Below are 26,787 nucleotides of genomic sequence, written 5' to 3' on the forward strand. Positions count from 1 at the left end.
TGTTCTCCAGGCTGAACAGACCCGTCTCTCTCAGCCTTTCCTCGTAAGAAATATGCTCCAGACCCCTCAGCATCTTTGTAGCCCTCCACTGGACTTTTTCGTGAACTGAGGAGGCCAGAACTGGACAAAATATTCCAGATGTGGCCTCACCAGGGTGGAGTAGAGGGAGAGGAACAACTTCCCTTGACCTGCTGGTCACACTCTTCCTCATGCACCCCAGGTACCGTTGGCCTCTTGGCCACAAGGGCACATTGCTGGCTCATGGTCACCCTGTTGTCCACCAGGACTCCCAGGTCCTTCTCTGCAGAGTTGCTCTCCAGCAGGTCCACCCCAACCTGTACTGGTGCCTGGGGTTGTTCCTCCCCAGGTGCAGGACCCCACACTTGCTCTTGTCAAACTTCATCAGGTTCTTCTCTGCCCAGGCCTCCAGCCTGTCCATATCTTGCTGGATGGCAGCACAGCCTTCTGGTGTGTCGGCCCTTCCACCCAGTTTGGTATCATCAGCAAACTTGCTGAGGGTGCACTCAGTCTCTTCATCCAGGTCATTGATGAACAGGTTGAACAGGACTGGACCCAGTACTGACCCCTGGGGAACCCCACCAACTACAGGCCTCCAACCAGACTCTGCACCACTGATCACAACCCTCTGAGCTCTGCCATTCAGCCACTTCTCAATCCATCTCGCTGCCCACTTATCCAACCCGCACTTCCTGAGCTTGCCTATGAGGATGTTATGGGAGACAGTGTCAAACGCTTTACTGAAGTCAAGGTAGACAACATGCACTTGTCGCCCCTCGTCTATCCAGCCAGTCATGCCATCATAGAAGACTATCAGATTGGTCAACCATGAATTCCCCTTGGCGAATTCAGGTTGACTGTCCTTTCCTCCACATGCTTAGAGATGACAACCAGAACGAGCTGTTCCATCACCTTTTCAGGGATGGAGGTGAGGCCGACTGACCTATAGTTTCCTGGGTTGTCTTTCATGCTGTTCTTGAAGACTGGAGTGACATTGGCTTTCCTCCAGTCCTCAGGCATGTTGCCTGTTCTCCATGACCTTTCAAAGCTGATGGAGAGTGGCTTAGCAAGAACATCTCTCTCAACACTCGTGTGCATCCCATAAGGGCCCATGCATTTGTGGGTGTCCAATTTTTCTAAACGATCTCTAACCTGATCCTCCTCAACCAAGAGCAATTCGTCCTTTCCCCAGACTTTCTCTCTTACCTCCAGGCTCTGGGATTCCTGAGGGTCAGCCTTAGCAGTAAAGACTGAAGCAAAGAAGGCACTCAGTAACTCCACCTTCCCTGTACCCTCTGTCACGGAGGCATCCATGTCATTCAGCAGTGGGCCCACATTTTCGCCAGTCTTCCTTTTGCTACTGGTGTGCTTGAAGAAGCCCTTGTTGTCCTTGACATCCCTGGCCAGTTTTACTTCCACGTGGAGCCTGGCTTTCCTCACTGCATCCCGGCATACTCTAACAACGTTCCTATAGGCCTCCCAAGCGGCCTGTCCCCTTTTTCACATTCCATAAACTTCCTCCTTCCATTTGAGTTTTGTCAGAAGCTCTTTGCTCATCCATGCTCCTGCTTCCTTTGCTTGATTTCTTGCTCATAGGAATGCATCAATCTTGAGATTGGAGGAAGTGATGCTTGAATATTAACCAGCTCTCTTGGACTCCCCTACCTTCTAGAGCCCTATCCCATGGGACTCATCCAAGTAGGCCCTTAAAGAGGCCAAAGTTAGCTCTCTTGATGTCCAGGTTTTCAATCGTACTTATTGTCCCGCTTTCTCCATGCAGGATCCTGAACTCCACCATCGCATGGTCACTGTAGCCAAGGCTGTCCCCAACTTTCACATGCCCAACCAGCCCTTTTTTTGTTAGTACATGGCCCAGCAGCACACCTCTCCTTGTTGGCTCTTCCACCATCTATGTCAAAAAATTATCATCAATGCTCTGTAGAAACCTCATGGACTGTGTGTGCCTAGCTGTGTTGTGTTGCTGACTTGTTGAAGTCCCTCATGAGAACCAGGGTCTGTGATCTTGAGGCTACTTTCAGCTGCCTGTAGAAGGCCCCATTGACTTCCTGATCAGGTGGCCTGTAGTGAACGCCCACAACATGTCATCCATATTAGCCTGCCCCTCAATTCTTACCCATAAGCTCTCAACTTGTTCTTCATCCACCCCTAGGCAGAGCTTCATACATTCAAGTTGCTCACTCAAAGAGCAAGTCCACTGCCTTGCCTTGCTGCCCTGTCTTTCCAAAAAGTACACAGCCCACCCATGCCAGCATTCCAGTCGTGTGAGCTGTCCCACCATGTCTCTGTAATTGCAGTGAGGTCATGACCCTGTGACTGCACATGGATCTCTAATTCTTGCTGTTTACTCATGTTCATTACACATTCCCTTCAGCCACAGAACTAGCCATTTCACCTCAGGGGACAATCAGGTTGCCCAGCCACAGTTTGCCTTTGGTCAATCGACTCTGTTTCCAGCCCCCTTCTCATCCTTCATGTACCTGCCAGTGGCTTCTGAGAGGACTGAACCCATGATCCTCCTGCGGACCAAGGGTGAGACTTGCTGCCTCGTACCTCCCTGGATCCTTCTTTCCTCCCATCTTTTTGAACATGAGCATCACTACATTTGCTTTTTTTTTTTTTTTAACCAGTCACCATGAACCTCTCAAAGTACCACTGCTTTCCAGAGATGTTAGAGAGTAGTCACACAATTATGTTGGCTGTATCCTGTAGTACCTTCAGAGGCTTTCCACGGGGTATCATAGGCTGGTGCATGTCCAGCATCTCTAAATCTTTGCTACATGGAGCTTCAGCTGCTGTGAATAGAATAGAATAGAATAGAATAGAATAGAATAGAATAGAATATTTCAAGTGGAAGGGACCTGCAATGGTCATCTTGTCCAATTGGCTGCCCACTTCAGGGCTGACCAAAAGTTAAAGTGTGTTATTCAGGGCATTGTCCAAATGCCTCTTAAACACTGACAGGCTTGGGGCATTGACTACCTCTCCAGGAAGCCTGTTTCACTGTTTGAGTAACCTCTCAGTAAAGAATGTCAGGTCTAGTTTCTGTGTAGCTCTTCAAATGTCACCAGCAGGTTTGTAGACCTGAAAGCTCTTGCCATTGAAGCCCAAGGTACAGGCGGAATGGAGTGCCTCAGCCCATCCCATGTCCTAAAAAAACTATTGGAGCTCTAACTATACACTATATCTAATAGTTCTATTATGATTGGGTTTATTCTGTATTCTAATAATAAACGTGTTACTGCCTATTATGCAAATTCCACTACTCCCTTTTCCAATAATGTAATTTCCTTTAGGTCAGCCATCTAATGAAACATTCCTTTAACAATTGGTTTGTGTACTGACACAAGTCTCTACCTCCTTCCTGTAATGAGTAACTTCTTGCTTGGAGCCTCCCCAACCACTGCCCACGTCCACCCTGTGCCTGGCAAGGCCAAGTCCCACTCAAAGCTGGGAACTTCCCTCGCTTCCCAGCACTCTGTGTTTCTTTGTGAGCCATTATGAGACCATGGCCTGCGTTGTGGAGTGTCTCAGTGCACACGGCAGGAGCTGTGGTGGAAACTTCCTCCATGCACTTGTCTGGTATTTTCAGAACACTAAGTAACCCTATGGGAAGGAGACCCCAGCCCTCAAGATGACAAAATGCTGGAGACAGGAAATGTTGGTGCTGTGGGAGGCTGTCTCCAGGAGAAATTGCTCAGATGTCTACCTCACACAGGGATTCTCATGTCTTTAGGGAAATTCTAGCTATATCATTTCCTGTAAAGAGTTCTCCCATTTCAGTTTTACTGATTGAAGTAGAATGTGAGGTAAACCGAAGAAATAACAATGGCTATGTCTGCTTACTGAGAGACTATTGTTTGGGTGGGCAGCTGTCATGGTTTAACCCCAGCTGGCAACTAAGCACAATTCAGCTGCTCATTCACTCCCCCCTGGTGGGATGAAGGAGAGAACCAGAAGTGTAAAAGTAAGAAAACTTGTGGGTTGAGACAAAGACAGTTTTATAGGTAAAGCAAAAGCTGCACATGCAAGCAAAGCAAAACAAGGGATTCATTCACTATTTCCCATGGGCAGGTGGGTGTTCAACTATCCCCAGGAAAGCCAGGCTTCACCACATGTAACGGTGACTTGGGAAGACAAAGGCAATAAGTCTCAATGTCCCCCGCCTCCTTCTTCCTCCCCCAGCTTTTATTGCTGACCATGATGTCCTGTGGTCTGGAATATCTCTTTGGTCAGGTAGGGTCAGCTGTCCCAGGTGTGTCCCCTCCCAGGTTCTTGTGCACCCCAACCCATGCGCTGGTGGGTCGGTGTGAAGAGCAGAAAGGCCTTGACTCTGTGTAAGCTCTGCTCAGCAAGAACTAAACCATCCCTGCGTTATCAACAAAGTTTTCAGCACAAGTCCAAAACACAGCCTCATACTTGCTACAATGAAGAAAATTAACTCTGTCTCAGCAGGACAGCAGGTCACAGACGTAGTTAGAGAAATGATAAGAGCAGAGGGTCACACAAAAGTAGAAATGTCACCCCAAAACTGTGAGTTTAGCAGCTCAGGGAATGCTTCTCTTCAAGATCTTCACAAGTGAGTTTTTTTCATATATCATCTTTCATATGTATTTTCCACCATATGAACTGGTGGAGGCTGAAGTGTCCTGAGACACACACTAGTGACACTGCATCAGAGAAGCTGACCACAGTGACAAACAATGGGTGGCATATCCCACATGCTATGGGAGCTCTGGCCTTTGTGGGGCAATCACTTTTTCTCCCACTGTGGACCCGGTCCAGACTGTGCCAGAGTTGTGTGATACAGAAAGAATTGGGGTTTGGACAGTCTGTAACCATATCTTCCCTACTGTGGGCAATATTTCTCTGCTACAGACTCTGTCATGACGCATGAGGACCTCAGGGCAGATCACATTGGTAAAGCCCAAAGCCAAGAAGTCAGTGAGTAGAAGTCAGCTTTTTCCAAGTCACTTGTCACTACATCCCCTGCCTCATTCAGCAATGGACACACATGCCCCTTAGCCTTCCTTTTGCTGCCCACATACTTCTAGAAACCCTTTTTGTTGCCCTTCACATGCCTCAGTAGTTCCACTTCCAGCTCAGCTTTAGGCTTTCCAAATTCCAGCTCTGTTTGGGTACTGTCTATATTCCTCCACCCCTGCTTACACTGTGCGTGTGGGTGTGAGGGTGTGCGTGTTTATGTGGGGTGTGGGTGTGTGCGACCCCTCTCAGGGTTTCACTGTTCATCCACGGAGGCTTTCTGTCACACCTGTGCAGCTTCCCACATATCTGACTGTACCACTCGTGCGCTCAGGAGATCCTCATTTAACTTTTGCAAGCTGTTCTGGGTCCCTTTGCACTTAATAGCAGTTTCCCATGGAGGAAAAGAGTCTCTTGGAATCTCACATTCAAACCTGTATTCTTCCTCCACCAGAGAGGAAGTGAATTGTTAGTGGTCTGCACAAATACAGACTTGTGTGGAGAATAATCATCAAATCCTTCCTTCACTAAACCAAGGTTTCAGCTTTCTCAGAGCTCTACTTCCCACAAAATGTTGCATCAATCTACCATGTTTCCCACACAGATGTCATCGTCATAGTTCAAAGTTGTGAACTGATCACCAACGGTTTTGCTTTCCCCTTTTCCAGCTTTAGTGATGAGGTATCTGATGTCACTTCTGCTGTGTTTCTTGCTTAACACTCTAAAGAAACCTTCAGAGGAATTTTTCAAACCAGTGTCCATTATGACAAATAGATCATGAGTTTGTACACTAATGCAAGCATCACAGAGGAATGAGAGGAATTAAAATTGAGGAATTAGAAATAGGTGTGCATTTCCATGGTTATGATCTTGTTAGGATCATGGACACATGGCAGGATCGCTGACATGATTGGAGTGTTGAGATAGAGGGACACAGGCTCTTTAGGAAGGACAGGATAGGCAGATAAGGACAAGAAGTTACCCTTGATGTGAGGGAGCAGCTGGAATGCATGGAGCTCTGCCTGGGGATGGCTGATGAGCCAACTGAGAGCTTATGGGTTAGGATTAAAGAGAGGACAGGTAAGGACAACATTGTATTGAGTGTCTGCTATAGGCCACCTGACTGGGAAGAACAAGCGGAGGACAGGTAGGAGCAGCCCCACATTTGCAGGCCCTGGTCCTCACAGGAGACTCCACCACTCCTATATCTGCTGGAGGAACAACACAGCAGGGCATGAGCAATCCAGGTTCCTGGAGGGCATCGGTAATAACTTCCTGACATAAATGACTGAGATGTCAATGAGGAGAGGTGTTGTGCTGTGTCTCATGCTCACAAACAAGGAAGGGCTCTTTGGGGATGCAGCCTTCGCTGCAGTAACTATGAGACAGTGGAGCTCAGGATCCTGAGAGGAAGGAGCAGGGGAAAAAGCAGTATTATAAACCTGGACTTCAGGAGAGGAGACTTTGGCCTCTTCAGGGGTCTGCTTGGAAGAATTCCACAGAATAAGGCCCTGGAGGGAAGAGGGGCCTGAGAAAGTTGGTTAATATTCAAAGATCACCTCCTCCAAGCTCAAAAGTGGTCCATCCTGACAAGTAGAAAGACAGACAAAAATGCCAGGAGGCTGCATTGATGAACAGAGAGCTCCTGGCAAAACTCAAACATAAAAAGAGAGTATACAGAAGGTAAGACCAGGGACAGGTAACCTGGGAGGAATATAAAGACATTATATAGTCAGCATAGATTCACAAAAAGCAAGTAATTCTTGAACAACTTAATAAACTTCCACAATTAAAAGGCTGGCTTGGTGGATGATGGAAGAGCAGTGGATATTGTCTACCTTGGCTTCAAGAAGGCTTTCAACATTGTGTCCTAAAAGATCCTCAGAGAGAACCTGATGAAGGATGGACTGGATGAGCAGACACAAAGGTGGGTTGAAAACTGGCTGAATGGCTAAGCCCGGAGGGTGGTGATCAGTGGCACAAAGCCCAGCTGGAGGCCAGCAACTAGTTGTGTACCTGAGTGGTCAATACTGAGTCCAGTCCTGTTTAGCATCTTCATTAGTGATCTGGTTGATGGGGGAGAGTGTATCCTGTGCTACAGAGAAATGGATTTGATGGATGGACTGTTAGATGGATAAAGAAATGGCTGAATGGCTGAGTCCAAAAATTTGTAGTCAATGACTTAACATCCAAGTGGAAATCAGTAATGACTGGTGCCCCTCAAGAGTCTATGCTGGTACCGATACTATTAAATATCTTCATGAATGACATGTCTAGTGGGATAGAGTGCACCCTCAGCAAGTGTGCAGATGACACCAAGCTGAGTGGTGCAGTCGAGATACATTTGAGGGAAGGGATACCATTCAGAGGGACTTAGACAGGCTGGAGGAGTGGGCCCATACAAAGTTCATGAAATTCAACAATGCCAAGTGCAAGGTCCTGCACCTGGGTTGGGGCAACCCCCACTATCAGAACAGACTGAGGGTTGGGTGGGTGGATGGATGGATGAATGGAGAGAGTTAAAAATTGGACATCAGGCAGCAGTCTGTGCTTGCAACTCAGAAGGCCAATCGTATCTAGGGCTTCATCAAATCAAGGCTGAGGGAGGTGATTCTGCCCCTTTGTTGAGGCCCCAGCTGCAGTACTGAGTCCAGCTCTGGAGTCCCCTGTGCAAGAAAGACATGGACCTGTTAGAGCGGGCCCAGAGGAGGCCATGGAAATGATCTGAGTGCTGGAACACCTCTCCTGTGAAGAAAGGCTGAAAGAGTTGGGGTTGTTCAGCCTGGGGAAGGCTCCAGGAAGACATTACTGCAGCCTTTCAATATATAAAGGGAGCTTATAAGAAAGACTAAGAGAGGCTTTTTACCAAGACCTGTAGTGACAGGGCAAAGGGTGAGGGGTTTAAACTGACAGAATGTGGGTTTAGGTTGGACAGAAGGAAGAAGTGTTGTATGATAAGGGTTGTGAGACACTAGAACAGTCTGCCCAAAGAGGCTGTGGGTGCCTCATGCCTGGAAATGTTAAAGGTCAGGTTGCATGGTGCTTTGAGCAACTCGATCTACTGAAAGATGTCTCTACCTTTAAAGGTGCCTTCCAACCCAAACCATTCTATGATTCTATGATTCTACCCTCAGCACCTTTGCTGATGACACAAAATTGTGAGGAATGGCTGATAGGCCAAAGGGTAGTGCTAGCATCCAGAGGGACCTTGACGGTCTGGGAAAATGGTCCGAGAGGAACCTCACGAAGCTCAAAAAGGAGAAGTGCGAAGTCCTGCATCTGGACAGGAACAACGCCCTCCACCAGTATATGCTGGGGGCTGGAAAGCATCTTTGCGGAAAAGGACCTGAAGGACATCAGATCGAACATGAACCAGCAGTATGCCCTGGCTGCAAAGAAGGCTAATGGCATCCTGGGCTGCACAAGGATGAGTGTTGCCAGCAGGTCAAGGGAGGCAATCCTTCCCCTCTGCTCAGCACTGTGAGGCCACACCTAGCGTGTTGTGGCCAGTTCTGGGCTCTCCAGTACAAGGGAGATACGGATGTACTGAAGAGGATCCAGTGAAGACCCACAAAGGTGATGATGGGACTGGAGCATCTCTCCTATGAAGAGGAGAGATGGAAGACAGCTGGGATTGTTTTACCTGCAGAAGAGTCAGCACTATGATAAACTAGTGCCTGTAAGAAGGAATTAACTGCACACCCCGCTAACGAGTGAAAGAGAAATCCATTATAAGTGATCTCACAGGGACTGCCCTCTGCTGGCCGATTGGTTTTCTGCAATAAAAGTGACATGACAATACGTCGACCCTGTCTGCACTTGCTGATGCCTCTGACCTCCCTCTGAACTGTCACCTCTGCTGCAGGGTCTTTGTGGTTCACACCTGATGACCTCAGAAATCTACCTGACCAGGGCACTACAAATGAAGTGACTTCACAGTCAACATCCCAGACATTGTCTTGCACTATTAGTAGCCAATGTGCAGCTTGAAGAGAAGAAATAGGGGGTCGCTTAGGTTTTGTGAAACACTCACCCTGTGTGATGGGAAAAGACTGCTTATACAAACTGGATCAGTCAGTGGAGGGAAGGTGACACAGCCGGAAGTTTTCTCCTAATAGAGATATCAGTTCAGATAATGCAGACAGATAACTAGGGTCTGGCTTGAAGTTTATCTGACTAAAAAGAACATGAGAAATTACTAGACTGCTGAAGGTCATTGGTTTGATGTCTCACCAAAAATAGGATTAATTTAAACCAGGTTGCTCAGGGCCTTGATCTACCCAAGTTCTGACTAGCTCCAACGATGGAGAGGTCACAACCACCCTGAGTCTGTTCCACTGCTGGAACACCCTCATGTTAGAAACATTTTGCTTGTACCTGATGTGAATTTCTCCTGCAGCTTGTGCCTGTTGCACCTTGCGCTGTCACTATACATGTCCAAGAACCTGACTTGGTCTTGTCTATGCCCTTTTAGTGAGCAGTTGTAGGTAGCAATAAAATCTCTAGAGCCTTCTCTAGTATTGAATGAAGCCATTTCTCTCAGCTTCTCTGAGCACATCATGCATTCACAGCCCTAATCATTTCTGGACTTACTCCAGCACATCCCTGTCTCATAATGGGGAGATCAAAAACCAGATACTATGCTCAGATGTAGTCTTATAGGGGCCCTTAGACAGACCTCTATATTTTAACTGCAATATTAGGTTAGATGAAAGATTCCACATTTGTGTGGCATGTAGTTAATCCATCCCTTGATGTTTTCAACCTTCCTGCTCTACTTGAAGACTGAGGTTCAGCCTTCAGCCACTGATGGAGTCAAAAAGAGCAGAGTTCTACCTAAATCCAATAGTATGAGCTGTTTACTTCTGCTGTTCCCTATTCACTGAAAAGCCTCTGAAATTTTGAAAAAGGACCTGCCTAGTTCTTTATGTTATTTTTTATAAAAATTTTATAAAAAATTTCAGAACTGCAGGGAGTTGTGCCAACCACGGAATTTCTCCACCCTGACAGATGGACACAACTGGATGAGATTGACCGACTGGAGTTTCTCACAAAGATCCTGGAGAAAAGCAGGAGAGGGAGTTGTTCAGTGGGAGCCACCACAGGAAGGAGAAGGGGTTTAGGGAGAGATCAGTGGAGTGCCAGGAAGAAGGGCAATACAATAATAAATCAGCTGGATAAGATTAGTTCCTAGAGAATTGTACAACTATTAAGTTTTGCCTGTCTCCTTCAGATAACTCCCTCAATCTGAAAGGGTGAGGTATACCAAACCCTTAGAGGGTTAGGTCTCCAAGTAAAGAGGGCTAGGCACTGGTTTTGTCTAGAATTGTCTAGAAATTAGGTTTAGCACAAATAAGCTGCTAGAAGGGAATAGGCTTCTTTAGGCCCTTTTCTGGAAACAATTCACATACATAATTCATTCAAAGATGTTAGAATTAGAACACATTGATTTTGATGCAATCAAACCTGTATGCTGCTGAAAAGCCTGAGCCAACATTTCAATTCAGAGAGAAGAAAACTTCCTTTGTACAGTCCTTCTGAAAGCCTCTTTCATCTCCTTGTTCCTCAGGCTGCAGATCAAGGGATTCAGAACAGGGTTTGCCAAGGCATAGAAAACAGATGATCTTGTCCTGATTGACAGAATATTTCAAACTAGGCTGCAGATACATGAAAGAAGCTATTCCACAGAAGATGATGACAGCTATCAAGTGGGAGACACAGGTGGAAAAGTCTTCTTACCTGCTCTTGGAAGACTGGATCTTTAGGATAGAAATTATAATATAGGTGTAGGACATGAGATTGATCAAGATTGTAGACAGACCTTTGGCAGGGCCTCATTCAAACCCCACATGAATGCCATGCATCAGATGTGCTGTGGGAGATGGAAGAACTTTCTGGCAAGAGGCTGGAGAGATTTTTTGTGCACTCCAGGCACTGACAGCATCTCCGCAGACATCCACAACTAGCCAATGAAGAGAAATAACTTACAAGTTATGAGTCATTTATTCTTATAGAAAGTTTTAAAACTGTGTGTGTGAATTAAAACATCAGAATACTTTCTGTTTTCATTTGGATTTAAAGTGCTCTTAGACAACTGCCATAACCTAAGAGGTGTAGAAAGCCTCAGGTTCGATGAGGTTTTACTGTTGGTTTTACTATCCCTTTTCATTTCCACTTCAATACCAGTTCAGACAATAAGTGTAGCCTTGGATGTGATGCTGTTGGTGAACCCATTCCTGTACTCACATCCTTGAAGGCCTGCTTACCAGAGTAATCCCCATTTTTCAGAAAGCTACATTCACATTATTTGAGCCCTGATTTCCATTTTTTCAGAGCTTGGGCTCTTTCCCCTCTAGTTTCTGAAACTGAAAAGAACAGCAAGAGTTCTTAACTTAAATCCAGTTTTCTGAAGCATTGCTCTCTATTTTGGGGGCGAGGGGGGAGAAGGGAAGAGTTAAAGAAGTTTGCTTTTAAAGTAATTTGGAGTCAGACTTGAAATTTTGTTGCTGCACTCATTTTGGAGTAACAGTTACCTTGTATTTTTCCATTCTTCAAACACACAGTTAGTGTAGCTTGAGTACAATAGCCTAATCATTATGTTGCTGCACCCAAATTATATATTTTGTCTTTTTCTGTGGTGACAGTTCTGTCCCATTCTAAACAAGTAGAAGATGTCCCTACTCATTGTGGGAGAGTCAGACTAGAAGACCTTTAAAGTTCCCTTCCAATCCAAACCATTCTATGATTCTAAGTAACCAAAAAATGTCATTCGCAGACATTTGGAGTCAAAACACTTTCTGGACTTTTCAAATTTGCATGCATATACTATCCTGCTGGCTAAACAGCCATTACATTTTTACAGTAATACCAAAAGCACTAGCTTCATAATTATGTCTTCACTATTGATGACCATTCGGGTGAAAGACTGCACAGAGGAAATCTGAGGAGCTCCAGAAGGGTGCAGCCTCTGTGACAGTTACAGTTGAAAGGGACCAATGATCATTCTGACTTTAAACAACACCTTTCCTTTTGTACGTTGATGACAATCACCAGTTCTTCAGAGCTATTTCTCTCTCTCTTTCTCTCTCAATTACAGAATGAACCTCAGAGAAATTAAACTATAAATATATAAACAGTAAATAATTATTATACCACTGAAGAGGACACTCACCTGAAAGAGATGCAGGAGGTAAGCTTCATTTTACTTATTGTGGGTGTCTGCACCTGTACTAAAGTGTTTAAAGTCCTATTGCATCCAACCCAGGCTTGGACATCAGCATCAGAAAGGCTGTTAGAGAATGGTTATGCCTCCCAGTCTGTATGTGCAACACTCACAAGTTACCACCATTAAAAGAACAAACAAACAAACTTAGAAGTAAGCGTGCAAAATGTTTTTATACACTATGAGTCTCTGTAAGAGATAACAATGAAGCAAGAGCTCACATCACTGATAAAAGAGCCCCAGGGTTACTAGTACTATCTGTAGTCCTGAAAGCAAGCTGATAACTGAATGGGAAACAATCACACAAATACACACATAAAACCAGAATCCCATTTTCAAACCCTAGCAGCCGAAGAAAAGAAGACTTAGAAATTCTGACCCACTTGCAAAACCAGGTGTGTTGACTGAAGCTCTTTGAAAATGACCCAGGTAGTAAGAACTAGTTAAAGAATAATTTCCCGCAGAAATGCTGGTAGTACTTGACATCTAACAGCAAATTTGTATGCTGCTAGTGGATTTCTGGAGAGAAGGAGAAAGAACAGCAACAAGAACTGCAGGCACTGCTTGGCTGGAAGACAGGCTGCACACAGACCCAAGAACAGACCCGTCTGCACAAATCACCTATATAAAGTGACAAAACAAGTTTTTTTTATGCAGCATCCTCTTCAAGGCTACAAGAAAGTAGTAGCGGAAGGAATTTGTTGAATCCCACCTGAAAGAAATGAAGTGGAAATTTTATTGTGAAAATACTTGGCCACTATTAGAACAAAATACCTACACTCATGGGTATGGCCTTGGAAAAACTACACAATAGGAATGTCTTGAAACAGATGAAAAATGGAAGAAGCACTCTGAGTTCTTGTGTTTCTTGATTGGTGGTGCAGAGAACAGCACTCTGACAGCTACACATTATGAGTAGTGCTTGGTCTCTCAAATCACCTACCTTGTTTCCTTAGTGGACAACCATGCTCCATTCTGTGAACATTGATCGCATCTTCTTCAGCTTAGACAAGCCTACAAACTTTCAATAATTTAACACTACAGACTCTTAACCAAAATTGCTCACGCTTTTCATGACAGAAATCTAGATGTAGACATACAGACCACCTTTAATACTTAAAAATTACCCCAAAAGGATCATTAATAGCTGAATATCTCATCATCTAAACTATAATGATAATGAATGCATAAAACCTCTGTACCCTTTAGGAAAAACTGTAGCCATGAGAATGGTCTTGGCGGGATCTTGTAGAGGAAGAAGATGATGGAATTTGGCTCCGGTCTGGGACTATGAAGAACCATGAGAGATGTAGAATGAGAGGAAGCCTGGCAAAATAGTGCTGTTGATGTATTTTTCACATAGCTGGTGAGGAAGGTGAGTGAGCTCCTCGTGCTTCTGGTACCAAATCCTGGATATGCGATGGGCACGTACCACTCCAAGGACAGGATCAGAGGGAGGCCAATGGGGCATTAATGTCAGACTGTAATGCAAGTTTGTCATGGTTTAACTCTATTTGACAGCTAAGCACCACACAGCAACTCACTCTTTGCCCCATGCCGCAGGAGAAAATTAGAAGGCTAAAAGTGAGAGAGAATCTCGTGGGTTGAGATAAAGGCAGTTTAATAATAATTAAAAAATTAAAATACAATAGTAAAAAGAAAAACAACACAAAACAAAATAACAACAAAACCCCCATCAAACAAGAACAAAGAGACAGTAAAATAAAAACCAAGAAAAAAAAAGATGTAAAAGAAAACAATTGCTCAACACTGGCCAACCAATGCCCAGACAGGCCCCAAGCAAGGGTAGCCCTTATGAGCCTCCACCCCCCAGTTTTATTGCTGATCCTGATGTTGTATGGTCTGGAATATCCCTTTGGTCAGGTGGGGTCAGCTGTCCCAGGTATGTCCTCTCCCAATTTCTTCTGCATCCCCAACCCACACGCTGGTGCGTCTGTGTGAGGACCAGAAAAAGCCTTGATGCTGTGTAAGCTCTGCTCAGCAGGAACTAAACCATCCCTCTGTTATCAACACTTTGGAGTACAAGTCCAAAACACAGCCCCATACAAGCTGCTATGAAGAAACTAAACTCTATTCCAGCCAAAACAAGTAGACTCAAGTCTCCCAGATTTTTATCGTGCTAGCATCTCTTTACCTTAGCTGAACCCCCAACCCCCCCCATGTAATTTAAAAAGCCCAATTATTCCAGATAAACCAGTGGTTTCTGACCCTCAAAGTGTTGACGCAGGAAAGTCAGCTTGCTCATATCAAATGAACCTTCCAGGAGCCACTGCTCCCCTTCTGAGTTTCAGCTGTCCACTCATCCTGACAGAGAGCTATATCTTGAGGTTCACTGAGTTCTGATGTACCATTGATTTTCTTCCAGTTTTCCAGAATTTCTACCAGTGGCAAAACCCATTTTTTCTTACCTATTGAACACCACATAACTTACACTGACCTTGGTTTTAGTGCCTTCCTGGTGAATGTGTGTCCCACAAAGACAATTGGGTAAAATCACCCCATGCTGGCCGTGTCATATGAGGTAGTCACACTCACCAGGTTGGAAACCTGCAGTGTCCCATCTCGGTCAGTGTCAGAGATCAGTCATACAGATGTGATTTAATAGTTAGTTTATTAGATTCTAATCAGTAAATTTAGGTATGGGAAATATTTTGTATGTACAGATGGAGTGGCGGTCAATACTCTATTATTTACTACACAAAGTGGATATGGGACAGAAAAGTTAATGCTTAAGCTTACTACATGTATTTAAATGTTACATGCATGCAGAAAAATGTCACTTACCAACCCATCAGTGTCTGGTGTTGAGTGAGGGATCTCTCAGCCTCGAGGAGTAACCTTGAGAGGCATCCCAGCTCAAGGGGAGATGACCACTGTGCAACCAGCTGCTATGGAGGGAGAGCTTGAGGTCTTATTAGAGCTGCAAATATTTATAGTGTGAAGTAGTTGGCTGCCAGTCAAACCACAAGTGCATGCATCCTTTTTTGCACTTGGTCTGATATATTGGTTTAAACTAGTTTAATATCCTTGTGCATGGTCCAGGGGCTATAATGCCCACAGGTTCATGTTTGTTCATGAGGTCAGTTGTTCCTTTATCAGCCTGGACCAAAGTACAGCCAACTTGATTAGGAGTTGAGCCACCAAATTGTTAGCAAAAAGGATTTGCTTGCATTTTTTTCATCTTTCCTTCTAGTTCATGCATGGGTGCCAGAAAGAAGGCAGTAGAAGTAGACACTAGCTAAAACCACCAGCACAAGCTAGTCAGCACTCCAGTCCCCACCAGGTCTCTTTTGGTGGCGGTCCAGGCCTCTGGCCCCTGTGCCCGTGGAGAAAGCATTCACGTTCTTCCTGCCATGGACCTGCAGGCAAACCTGGTTTTCTCCCTGGCATCTTGCCCCCATACATGAACACTGCCTTCAGAGGGAAGGTCTGAATGGCCTCTTTTGCCATGTTGTACGTGATAGTCCCAAGGAGAGTTTCCTCTTCTCCATCCACATCCACCCCCACAGGGGCAAAGCACAAGGAGAGCAGCTGAGACACATCCTGACAAAGAGGAGACATATGTGCAGCATCAGCTCTGTGCTCTACCCACCCTCTCTTGGGGCTCCTGGAGCTCAGTCTTCACTTTGAGTTTTGGTCAAGAACCCTGAAGTGCTTTGGCCAGAATAAGTCTTGAGAAGGATGAAACCTCTAGAGCCCTTGAAGTATCCCAAAAGGGCATGGCAGTGCTGAGGAGAGAGCTGGACAAAAGCCTCAAAGGATGCAGAAAAGCAAGCAAGTCCCTGTCATGGCTTTCCCCCAGGGGCAAATCCCAGCCACAAGTGCCCAGCAGAGACTTACAAAGACAGTGAATTCACTGGGAGTGTTGATGATGGTCCCAGATAGAGAGACTTCTTTGCAGATGTGCTGCACAGTGACAGTGGTCAGATGGACTTGTGCTAGCAATCTGATGACCACCTGGCCCTGCTGCCCTGGTAAAGGTCAGCAGTTCCCTGGGGAAACATCTGGCTGCAACCAGAACACGAGAGCAATGAAATGTGAGAGAGTGCTGGGGTCAACACAGCTGCCCATAGAGCTTGAAGCAGAGGCACCGTTGTGTCTGTTTCAACTCGAAAATGAGGCGTGTATGAGGAAACGGACAGAAGCAGGAGGCTGCCTTCCGTGCCTGACAAAGGGGGTCCTTGGTATTATGGAATACAACCTGGGGGATGAGATGTTGGAAAGCAGCCCTGTGGAGAGGGATCTGGGGGTTCTGGTCGATGGCAAGTTGAACATGAGCCAACAGTGTCCCTGGCACCAAGAGGGCCCCGTGTCCTGGCGCATCCAGCACAGCAGGGCCAGCCGGGCAGGGAGGGGATTGTCCCGCTCTGCTCTGCGCTGGGGCGGCCTCACCTGCAGCATTCACTGTGTGCAGGGCTGGGGACACAGGAGAAAAGGAGATAAAGCTGCTGGAGAGAGTCCAGAGGAACTACGAAGCTGGTGAAGGTTTGGAGGGGAAGCCATATGAGGAGCGGCTGAAGTCCCAGGGTTTGTTCAGCCTGGAGAAGAGAAGACTAAGAGGAGACCTCATCGTGATCTACAGCTTCTCACAAGGGCGAGGAGGAAAGGTAAGCGCCGAGTTCTCTTCTCTTTGGCAACCAACGACAGAACCCCAGGGAATGGCAGGAAGATGTGCCAGGGGAGGGGCAGCTGGACATGAGGAAAAGGTTCTTCACCCAGAGGTGCTGGACACTGGAACAGGCTCCCCAGGGAGGTGTCCCGGCCCCAACCTGACAGTGTTCAAGAAGAGCCTGGACAACGTCCTCAGACACACGGGGTGACCTGTGGGGTTGTCATTGCAGGGACAGGAGGTGGCCTCCATGATCCTTGTGGGTCCCTCCCAACTCCGGACATTCTATGATTCTATGATCAATCTGCATGACCGAGCTGTTGGGTGTTCCCATAGAGCGTGTTCCTGGGGGCTGTTCTCCTTTGCAAAGTGGATCCAAAGTGAGATGGGGATGCTGGGCAATGCTGTCTTGTCCTGGGACCTCTGTACCCACTAGATGAGATTTACCGGTTTGCCTGTAATGGCAGGTTGGTAGTTGCAGGTGGGGGTGGGGATGAGACATCTCAAACCATTTATAGGGGTAGATGCTGGACAACGTCCTCAGACACACAATGTGAACTGTGGGGTTGTCATTGCAGGGACAGGAGTTGGCCTCCATGATCCTTGTGGGTTCCTTCCAACTCAGGACATTCTATGATTCATTCTGTATTGATTGGACACTGCTGAATACAGGAAGAGCAGGTATAGACAAAACTGAGATATTCCATGTTGTCTTTGCCTCAGATTTCACCAGCAAGGTCTCCCCAGCCTTTGTGCCTCGAGGTAAGACTCTGGAGGAGAACAGCCAGGTGTGGACCAGAATTAAATCAAAGGATACTTGAGCAAAGTCAACCATTGCCAGTACATAGGAAAACAGGTTGCATCCAAGGGTGCTGAGAATGTAAAACAATGCCACAGAGAGACCACTCTCCATCATCTTTGAAAGGTCATGGAGACTGAGGGGAGTCCCTGACACTTGGCACAAAGCAAACATCCCATGTCTTTCCAAAAGGTCCAGAGGATGAACTGGGGAGTTAAAGGCTGCTCAGCTTCACTTTGGATGAGGAACATGTCCCAGAGCATGTTGTCTGGAATGGCATTTCTGGGTGCCTGAAAGAGAAGGTGACTAGATGAACTCAGGGAATATACACATCTGTTGTGGTCTAGCACTTGGAGGGCCTGATACCTAAAATCAGCAATTAGTGATAAAATAAGTCTATATGAATAAGGGTCCTACATTTTAGGCATTTACTAAGTTAATAAGAAAAAGGTTCACAGATGTTAGATTTTAGGCACTTGGTAGGCATTAAATCACACGAATGGTATTTGTTAAGATAAGCAGGAGACAGGTAGGAGACAATGCCCTTGCTCTGAGAAGATAAGGCGGTGACACCTTCGCAAGCAGGTTACAAGCCAAATAACAAATGAATGTAAGGCGTATGCAAAGGATTTCTTGCAAATGTAATGAATATGTATGATCTGGATGGATATAACCTGTGCCTGGAGCTTCTTCTCCCCCTCGTGCCCACTAGGAGGACAGATCTCCTGGGGTTGGCGGTGCACCAATAAAGGACGCCTGCTTTTAAAACCGCAGATTTTGGTTTCAGAAGTTTATTGGCTGATTTACAGTGTCACAATGAAGACCGGGGAGACCTCAGACTCTAATTCTACAATTAGCCCAAATTGCTGTGTGAGGGGTAGGAATCTTAGATTGCAAGGGTATAACTGCCCAGGGTTTTCTTTGCTTGGGGTCCCTCTTCTGGAGGTCCCAGCTCTCTACTCTGTACCTTACAAATAAATTACTAATTTAAGAAGAATTTCTGGAATCCATGTCTGAGTCTCTGCTTCGGGAAACCTAGGGAGAAAACCTTTCCTTAACATAAGCATGGGAGGGAGCTGAGTGCCCTTCTAGCCCCAGGAGTATAAATCCAGGACGAGATGCTGCAATTTACTAAGCTGGATCCCTTCCCTTAGCTGGGGTAAAGGAGATCCCTCCCTGACCCTCTCTGGTTGTCCTGACTAATGATGGGACAGTGAAAAGGTGATTCCTGGACCTCAATACAATTTTGATAGGAGAAATGACACAACTGGAAATAAGTGTGGTTCCCAAGGTGAGGGAGGGAAAATAAGTGATGCCTTCGGCCTGTTTCACAGCAGGTTCCCCTGGAGCCCCAGGGACACCTGGAGGGAGCCCAGAGGGGACAGAGAAAGTGCCACCTTGGTCTGCTCCTGTGCTGCTGAGCTGGGATGGGCTCTGGGACACAGGGAGCTCATGGCAAGCGGCAGCGCTGCAGAGAGACAGCTCTGCCCAGGAGCAGCTCCCCTGCAAAGTGCAGCAGGGCTGAGGGCTCTGCCTGCAGCACCGAGGGGAGAGGAGCAAGGATAGAAGAGGTATAAGGCAGTCTGGATTGGGAAGATACTGAGAGCTCACCGGAAGCAAAATCTGCACAGCTCTTGACAGGGTAAGTCTGTGGTTGCAGAACTCTGCAGATGGGGTTGCCAGAGCCATCACCTAAGGCTGGTACATCCCATGGCTGATAGGATATGGCAGGACAGCTCTCACAGTTTCTGCAATGTGGAGAAGAACATGCTTGAGAGCAGGATGTTTCTGAGGGGGCTTTTCAAGAGGAAGGTCGAAGTAGGGGCTACCTGAAGGGGAAGACACTTTCTGGAGTCTGGGCTGTCAGTTTCCTACTGTGACAAGGTGGCAGGTTGCATGGTGATGGAGTTGTCAGGTTTGTACAGGGGACTGTGTCTCCTGGAATATTGCACTGGGAGAGCTGTAGCTCGGCAAAGAAGCTGTAAAGTCCTTTTACCCACCTCAGCATACAAACATCATCTTTGTGGTGTCCTTGGGGTTATCTGAGATGTTCTGTGGGACTTCCAAACACTGACAGTGTCCTGTTCCCAAGAGGTGTCTGCAGGGCAGAGCTGAGCACACAGCAGGTAGGATGGGGTCTGTGGGCCCTGGCAGAGGGGAGACACGGGGACAAAGAAGCAGCTCTTGGCAGGGACAGCTTCAGGCAGCAGAGACATGGGCAGGGGAGAACAGGGAGCTGATACCAGAAATGCCCTTGGAGGGGGGGTTCGGGCAGCTCCCTGCCATCCCTGCAGTTCAGACGCCTTCCCTGGAGCAACCCCCTGGTCTCATCTCCCACCCAGCAGAGCCTCTGCCATCAAGACCCCAGGGTCCATGGCATGAGTCACCTGCAGGCAAACCCCCAGCAAAGGAGACTGTCCTGCGTGCCCATCTGTCCCACCTTTGGGTTCCTTGGCAGAAGCAATGTGGGATTTCTCTTTTTTTCTCCACCTGCCCACAATGCTGCTGCTGTTGTTTGGAGGCTCTCTGGTGATGGGGCTGAATCTCAGACACTCACCCTCTGGGTCCTCCCATGCGAATGTGTCCATGGGAGGCAAGTGACCAAGGAACCTTCTTCCCTGTGGGGCTCTGGACCCCACAGGGCCCATGGGTGGGGAAAAAGCTGACTCTCACTCCAGGGAACCCCACCACCTGTGAAAAGGACACAGCTGCCCATTGCAGCTGTTGCAATACCTGAGACCCCAGCACAAAAGATGTGGAGGCACTAAGGACACAGAAATACGAGTGTGAGGCTGCATTTGGGAAGCTGGGATGAGCTCCTTGGCTGGAAAGGAAGTCTGGAGACGAGGCGAGGACTTTGGAGATCTGCACTTGGACACTGGGCTCCTCTGCTCTCAGCAGGATGCAGTTTCTTCTAGGAGGAACATCTAGGGGTGACTGTCCTCCAGCTCAAAGAGCTGCCAGAATAGGGCAGCTGGACCAGGACTGATGGATAGAGCAGATCTTGTCATCCTGCACTAAGAGTCAGTCCCATTGCCTCTTAGGACTGAAAAGGTTTCACTTTAAGGGCAGCAGAAATGCAAAGCATTTCTGCCCTCAAAGCACCACTCAGGTGTGGTGGGGCACTGAGAACTGAATACACACACACAAAAATATCCCCACAGAGTGAAAATACTGAAAAGCTCTTTCATATGAAAAGTGATTTAATCTGAGATCAGCCCATGTTTCTATCACCTGTAGCTGTAGGGCTGAACTGACTCCTGCAGAGCCCACAGCAGAGCCCCTGCTCCCAGTGACACCATCAGGCAGCACCAAACAGAGCTCAGGACAGACACCTACCAAAATACTTCCTGAAACAGGAGACTAAGTTGGGCGCAGTTCCAGGAGAAATAGCATGGGTTTTTGTCAGACAAATTGCGCCCTGATCTGTCACTGTCTTTTTGTCTGTGAACAGGTGCACATGTCCAGAGGCAGCAACTGTCCAACAGCAGCTCCATCACCCAGTTCCTTCTCCTGGCGTTCGCAGACACACGGGAGCTGCAGCTCTTGCACTTCTGGCTCTTCCTGGGCATCTACCTGGCTGCCCTCCTGGGCAACAGCCTCATCATCACCACCATAGCCTGTGACCAGCACCTCCACACCCCCATGTACTTCTTCCTCTTCAACCTCTCCCTCCTTGACCTGGGCTCCATCTCCATCACTGTCCCCAAAGCCATGGCCAATTCCCTCTGGGACACCAGGGCCATCTCATATGAAGGATGTGCTGCACAGCTCTTTCTGTTTCTCTTTCTAATTGAAGCAGAGTTTTATTTTCTCACAATCATGTCCTGTGACCGCTATGTTGCCATCTGCAAACCCCTGCACTACGGGACCCTCCTGGGCAGCAGAGCTTGTGTCCACATGGCAGCAGCTGCCTGGGGCACTGGGTTTCTCCATGCTCTGCTGCACACAGTCAATACATTTTCAATACTACTTTGCCAAGGCAATGCTGTGGACCAGTTCTTCTGTGAAATCCCCATATCCTCAAGCTCTCCTGCACACACTTCTCCCTCAGGGAATTTGGGATTATTGTAGTCAGTGTCTTAGTAGTATTTGTCTGTGTTGTTTTCCTCGTGCTGTCCTATGTGCAGATCTTCAGGGTGGTGCTGAGGATCCCCTATGAGCAGAGACGGCACAAAGCCTTTTCCACATGCCTCCCTCACCTGGCCATGGTCTCTCTCTTTATCAGCACTGGTGCATTAGCCTACCTGAAGCCTCCTTCCATCTCGTCCCCATCCCTGGACCTGGCAGTGTCATTTCTGTACTCGGTGGTGCCTCCAGCAGTGAACCCCCTCATCTACACCATGAGGAACCGGGAGCTCAAGGATGCCCTGTGCAAACAAATGGCTGGATGATTTTCAAAACCAATAGACTTCCCGTCTTCTTCACATCACTCATGATACATAACTCATTACAGGCCCAGACTCTCTTTTGTATATCTTGTAGTTTTTGATGGGTTTTGGAGATGAGGAAGGATTGTTTGGTTTTGCTTTTTTTAACTGTGATAATATTGCCCACAAAGTAATGTCTTTTTTCATTCCACTTCTAATTCACCATGTACCTTTGTAGTTTGATTCATAGACTGTGTAAATGAGAAGCCACGCTCTCTGTGTATTTAAACAAAAGAAAGGACACTGCACTGAATTGTTTGTCCAAGATCCTTCCTCTGAGACCTTTGTGAAGCTGCATACAATGTGTCTGTGTGCAGAGGTGGGGAGAAAAGATCCCAGCACAGCAGCTCTGCCAGGGAGCACCAGCCTTTTTCTTTTCAGAGCTGTTCTTCTTCCACTTCCCCACTCTCCTATGAGCCCTTGTGTTGGTGTAAGATCTGAGCACTCCTGACACTTGGTTACAGTCCTGCAGTGTGGCAGTCCTGTGACCACAAGCAGGGACAGGCAATGGGCACTTCTGTGGCAGAGCCGGCCTCCAGAACAGCATCTCCATCAGCAAGGGGATCTCCTTAGCACAGTGCCTGAAGGCTTAGGTCTTCTTCCAAAGTTGCTCTCAAAAATATGCCTAAGGAATAGACTCCCAAAAGGCTTTGTTTTCTGTATTTTCTGTGGGCTCCGTGTGATGAGATCAGGGTCCAGTGTGGCTTGCAAGGGACTTAGAGCTGGTGGTTCAGGTTTTGCTTGTTGGTGGCCAGCACCCACACAGATAGTGAATAAGGCAGGGCACCTCTGAGCACCCTCCCTGGCCACCTCAGAGATTGTGTGGGAGGCGATCACAGTGACAGTGACCAACATCAGCTGGGTCTGCTTCCCAGTCTGACCAGTATGTCCCTGCAGAGTCGCCACAGCCTGGGCATCACAGCTCACTCACTCCACAGAGCAAAACCCCAGCTAGGGGGCTGCGGGGAGTTTGGGAACAGGGTGCAGGAATATCTGGTCAGATAGGCTCTGTGGGGAGATGGGATGTCCCAGGAGAAGAGCAGAGCACAGTGTGTGTGCAGATATGGAAAGAGAAACACTTTGCTGCCATGGGTGCCAGTTTGGGGCAGGCTGCCCTGTCCATAATCTGCATTTTAGAGCCAGTTTTCCTCTTCCCATTCACATGGGCATCCTGTGAATGCATTGCTGCTCTTCACCCCAGTGTAGACAGGCAGAAGGCCTTCTCCACCTGGCCCTCTTCCCTCACCAGTGCCACTGTTTTCTACAGCACCCTCCTCCTTGACTACATGATGCCAGAACAGCACTCCTGAGAGAGTTTGACAAAGCCTTTTTTCTACACCATCCCCACATCCCTGTTCAATCTACAGCCTAAGAACCAGAAAGGCTGAGCAGAAGTGGGGCAGTGAGAAAAAATGTTAGGAAAGCTTTGAGGCTCACACAGAGACCATCAGAGTTGTTGGCTTGCTGTTGCCTTCTGAACAGGCCCAGAGGACCTGGACAGCATTTGCTGTGTCCCAGAAACTCACCTGGAAGGACAGGATAGAGAGAGAGCCTTTGGTGTGGGAAGGGGCAGAGAGTTGCTGGTGGAGCTGGCTGGTGTCTCTGTGAGACATCTCTGGAACACTTTAGAAAAGTCGTGGCTATCAGGGAAGTTCCATGGGCCTTTGAGAAGTAAAATATCGACATTGTCTGCAAGTAGGTTATAAAGCAAGATGATTGGTAGAATTACAGGCTGGGCAGCTTCACCTCAGTCCCTGGGCAAGTGATGGAGCAAGTGCTCTTCCAGACATCTCCAGGCACTTGAAGGAAACAAAAAAGAGTGCAGAACCTGCATGGGAGGGGAAAGTAGGGAATGTTGTCTACCTGGACTTTAACAAGGCCTTTGATATGGTCTACCATAGTCATATTGGTGATATCTGGATGGAAAATAAAGATGACAATGTGGGTGGGAGTTTGGCTGGATGATGAGGCCCAGATGCCATCAGTCAGCCAGTCACTACTGGCATCCCTCAGTGACCAGCACTTGAGCCAACATATGTGAACATCTTCATTATCTCCATCTATGATGGGTTAGAGCTCATTTTATGGTCCTTTGTGGATAAACGGAAACTGCGGGGAGCCCTTGAGCTACCTCATGAAGTTCACCCTGCCTCAAGCAGCACAGTCAGACAAGATGACATTCAGGTCTCTTCCAATCTGAGTTATTCTATGATGCAAGCAAACTTTCTCTTGGAGAGATCTTAGAAGACAGAATAGGGAGAGGATGGAGAAAAGCCGGTGAAACAGAAGTACCTAGAGAGAATGTTGCACTCTAAATACAGAAGAAAATTTGTTTGATAAGTGGCTGTCTAAAATTATTCACATAAATCAAGAGAACGTGATCATCTCGCTGGTACATGGCCTTAGTGCTGTTGATAAGAAATAACAAAAACCTGAAAATTCATCAAATACTAAGCATGCTGGAAATGAAGACTTTTTCAGGGATTGTGTTGACTTGTTTTCTGCAAAGGTTTTGACTTTTTCCTACCCCTAAATGCTACCCCTCGCCTTGAAAGGAATCCACTACTCTAACCCTTAAGCTCAAACCTTACCTCTAAACCAAAGCCTAAGCCCCTAACCCCTTACACTTACCCTACCCTTTGTCCTTACTTAGCCCTCACATGAAAATGCCGACCTTCATCCTAGCCCTGACCCCAGCCCTGACAAAACTGTAACACTCAAAGCCTGCCTGTACCCTAAACTCTAACCAGACACCCTTAGCAGAACTCCAAACCCTCCTGCTAAACCTTTGCCTAATCCTGAACCCTGGAAGGTGAGCTCTAATCCTGAATCCCTAACCTGAAAGCCTAACACCCAAAGCCCTCCTTCCCATGCTCTCAATCCCTCACCTTCAGTCCCTTTCCTAACCTGGACTTAGGCTGCTTGGCACCTTGGGGGCAGGACATGAGGTCTCAGAGCAGTCTCATGGCATGGGAAAAGGAATGTGAGGTGACCTGGATCTGATCAGCTTGTAAAGCAAAAGGAGGAGACAGGTGAGCATGCTGTGGTGAGCTCAGCCGTGCCTTAGAAACTCCTATTCCAGCAGGCAGCACAGGACTGTGGAGGTGGCTGTGAGGTCAGTTCTGTCTCTGGAGTTGAATGGCGTGTGGCTTGGAAGATCCTGGTGAGGTAACTTTTGCCTGGTCAGCTGGTGCAGCTAGTCTTACAGAACTCATCTCTAGAAGGGTTATCCTATTTTGCTCCACTGATCACTTTCATTGTTTTCTTACAAGGAAAAAAAATCAAGTCATCATTTCTACTGGCCCTAAAAGAGGCTCTTCACATGTGAATGTGTTGCTGCAGTTTTACATAAAGATAAGGACATGCAGTTGGCCTAATCTTTGGCAGTGGGTGGGAGCTTCCTGCAGACTTCTCTGTTGCAATCCAGTTTATCCTGCAGCCCACAGGATTGTGTGCTCAGCACAACACAGACTGAAGGCCAAGCTGTACATGGAGCACAGCCATGGGTCTACTCTAGTTTACTGTTATGTGGACTTCTAAATCTCCATGTGCAACAGTCTTCTGGTCAGGATCACGGAACCTCCTGATGAAGGTAGAGAAGAGGATGAGTTGTCCCTTAGACAGCTGGAGGAAGCGTCACAATTTTAGGCCCTGGTATTCACTGGGGACTTTGAAGACCATGGACCTCTGCTAAAAGTCTTTGGTTGAAGGGAAAGTAGAAGGTATTCCCTGACCCAACGTGGTGGGAATGGTCTCCTGGATATGTGTTTCACAAAAGACAAAGCAGGACTGCTGGAAGATGTGGAGGACAGCTTTGTCTGCAGTGTGGGTGTGGTGGGGTGTAGAAAACCCTGAGGGAAGTGAGCGAGACAAATTGTAGCAGCACTGAGCAGAGAAGAAGAATCACCTCCCTCAACCATCTGGCAGTGCTGAATCAAAGGGGATGACAACTCCCTTGTCTGGTTGGCCACACTCCTACTAATGCAGCCCAGAATACCACTGTGTACCTTTGCTTTGAAAGTGAAAAGCCAGGAGAGGATGAGGCTTTGGGAAGACCTAAAAACAACCTTCGCATACCTTCTTGGATACCAGCAAGATATCCTCCCTTGGCTATCCTTATTTGGCTTCTGTTGTATTCTCATTCAACCTTTCTTAGCATTTGACCATGGGGATTCCTTCCTTGGTCAGCTATTCAATTAAACTAGTATCTCCTTCTATCATCTGGAGTGCCTTGTAATGCCTGATACTCTGATGTTGTCAGGGGCACCACAAATCTGATAGGACATCTATACAGACTCATTAACAGTTGGCCAAGCAGAGGTTCACTCCAGGAGAACCTTGAGAAACTCTGGGATTTGGTAATAAAAACCTCATGAAATTTTACAAGGAGAAGTTGCCAGTCATTTACTGGGGGTAGAATAACCCCACACATGAGGGCAGGCTGGGACCTGAACAGCTCAGGAGTGATTCTGAGAGGAAGGGGCTGGGCATTACGAGGGATGCCATACGAGCCAGTGGTGCATGCTCACCATGAGTAAGGCCAAGTGCATATGGGGCTGTGTTACGAGGAGTATGGCAAAACAAACAAGGGAATTATCGTCCGCCTTGAATCAGCGTTGCGGTGGCCACACCTGGACTAGTGTGTCTGGGTGTGGGACTCCCTGTTCTGGAGGAATGCAGAGGAACT

General features: G+C 47.2%; 1 protein-coding gene across 1 annotated transcript; it reads left to right on the plus strand.

Annotated features, from left to right (window-relative positions):
• Positions 1-2,510: 2,510 nt before the first annotated feature.
• On the plus strand, positions 2,511-22,064 carry LOC135997261 (olfactory receptor 14J1-like). Its single transcript, XM_065649769.1, has 4 exons — positions 2,511-2,568; positions 21,125-21,262; positions 21,470-21,596; positions 21,725-22,064. The coding sequence occupies exons 1-4, from the start codon at positions 2,511-2,513 to the stop codon at positions 22,062-22,064; spliced, it is 663 nt and encodes a 220-aa protein (XP_065505841.1).
• The last annotated feature ends 4,723 nt before the right edge of the window (positions 22,065-26,787 follow it).

The sequence above is a fragment of the Caloenas nicobarica genome, chromosome 21 (genome assembly GCF_036013445.1).
Source record: "Caloenas nicobarica isolate bCalNic1 chromosome 21, bCalNic1.hap1, whole genome shotgun sequence".
NCBI classification, from domain to species: Eukaryota; Metazoa; Chordata; class Aves; order Columbiformes; family Columbidae; genus Caloenas; species Caloenas nicobarica.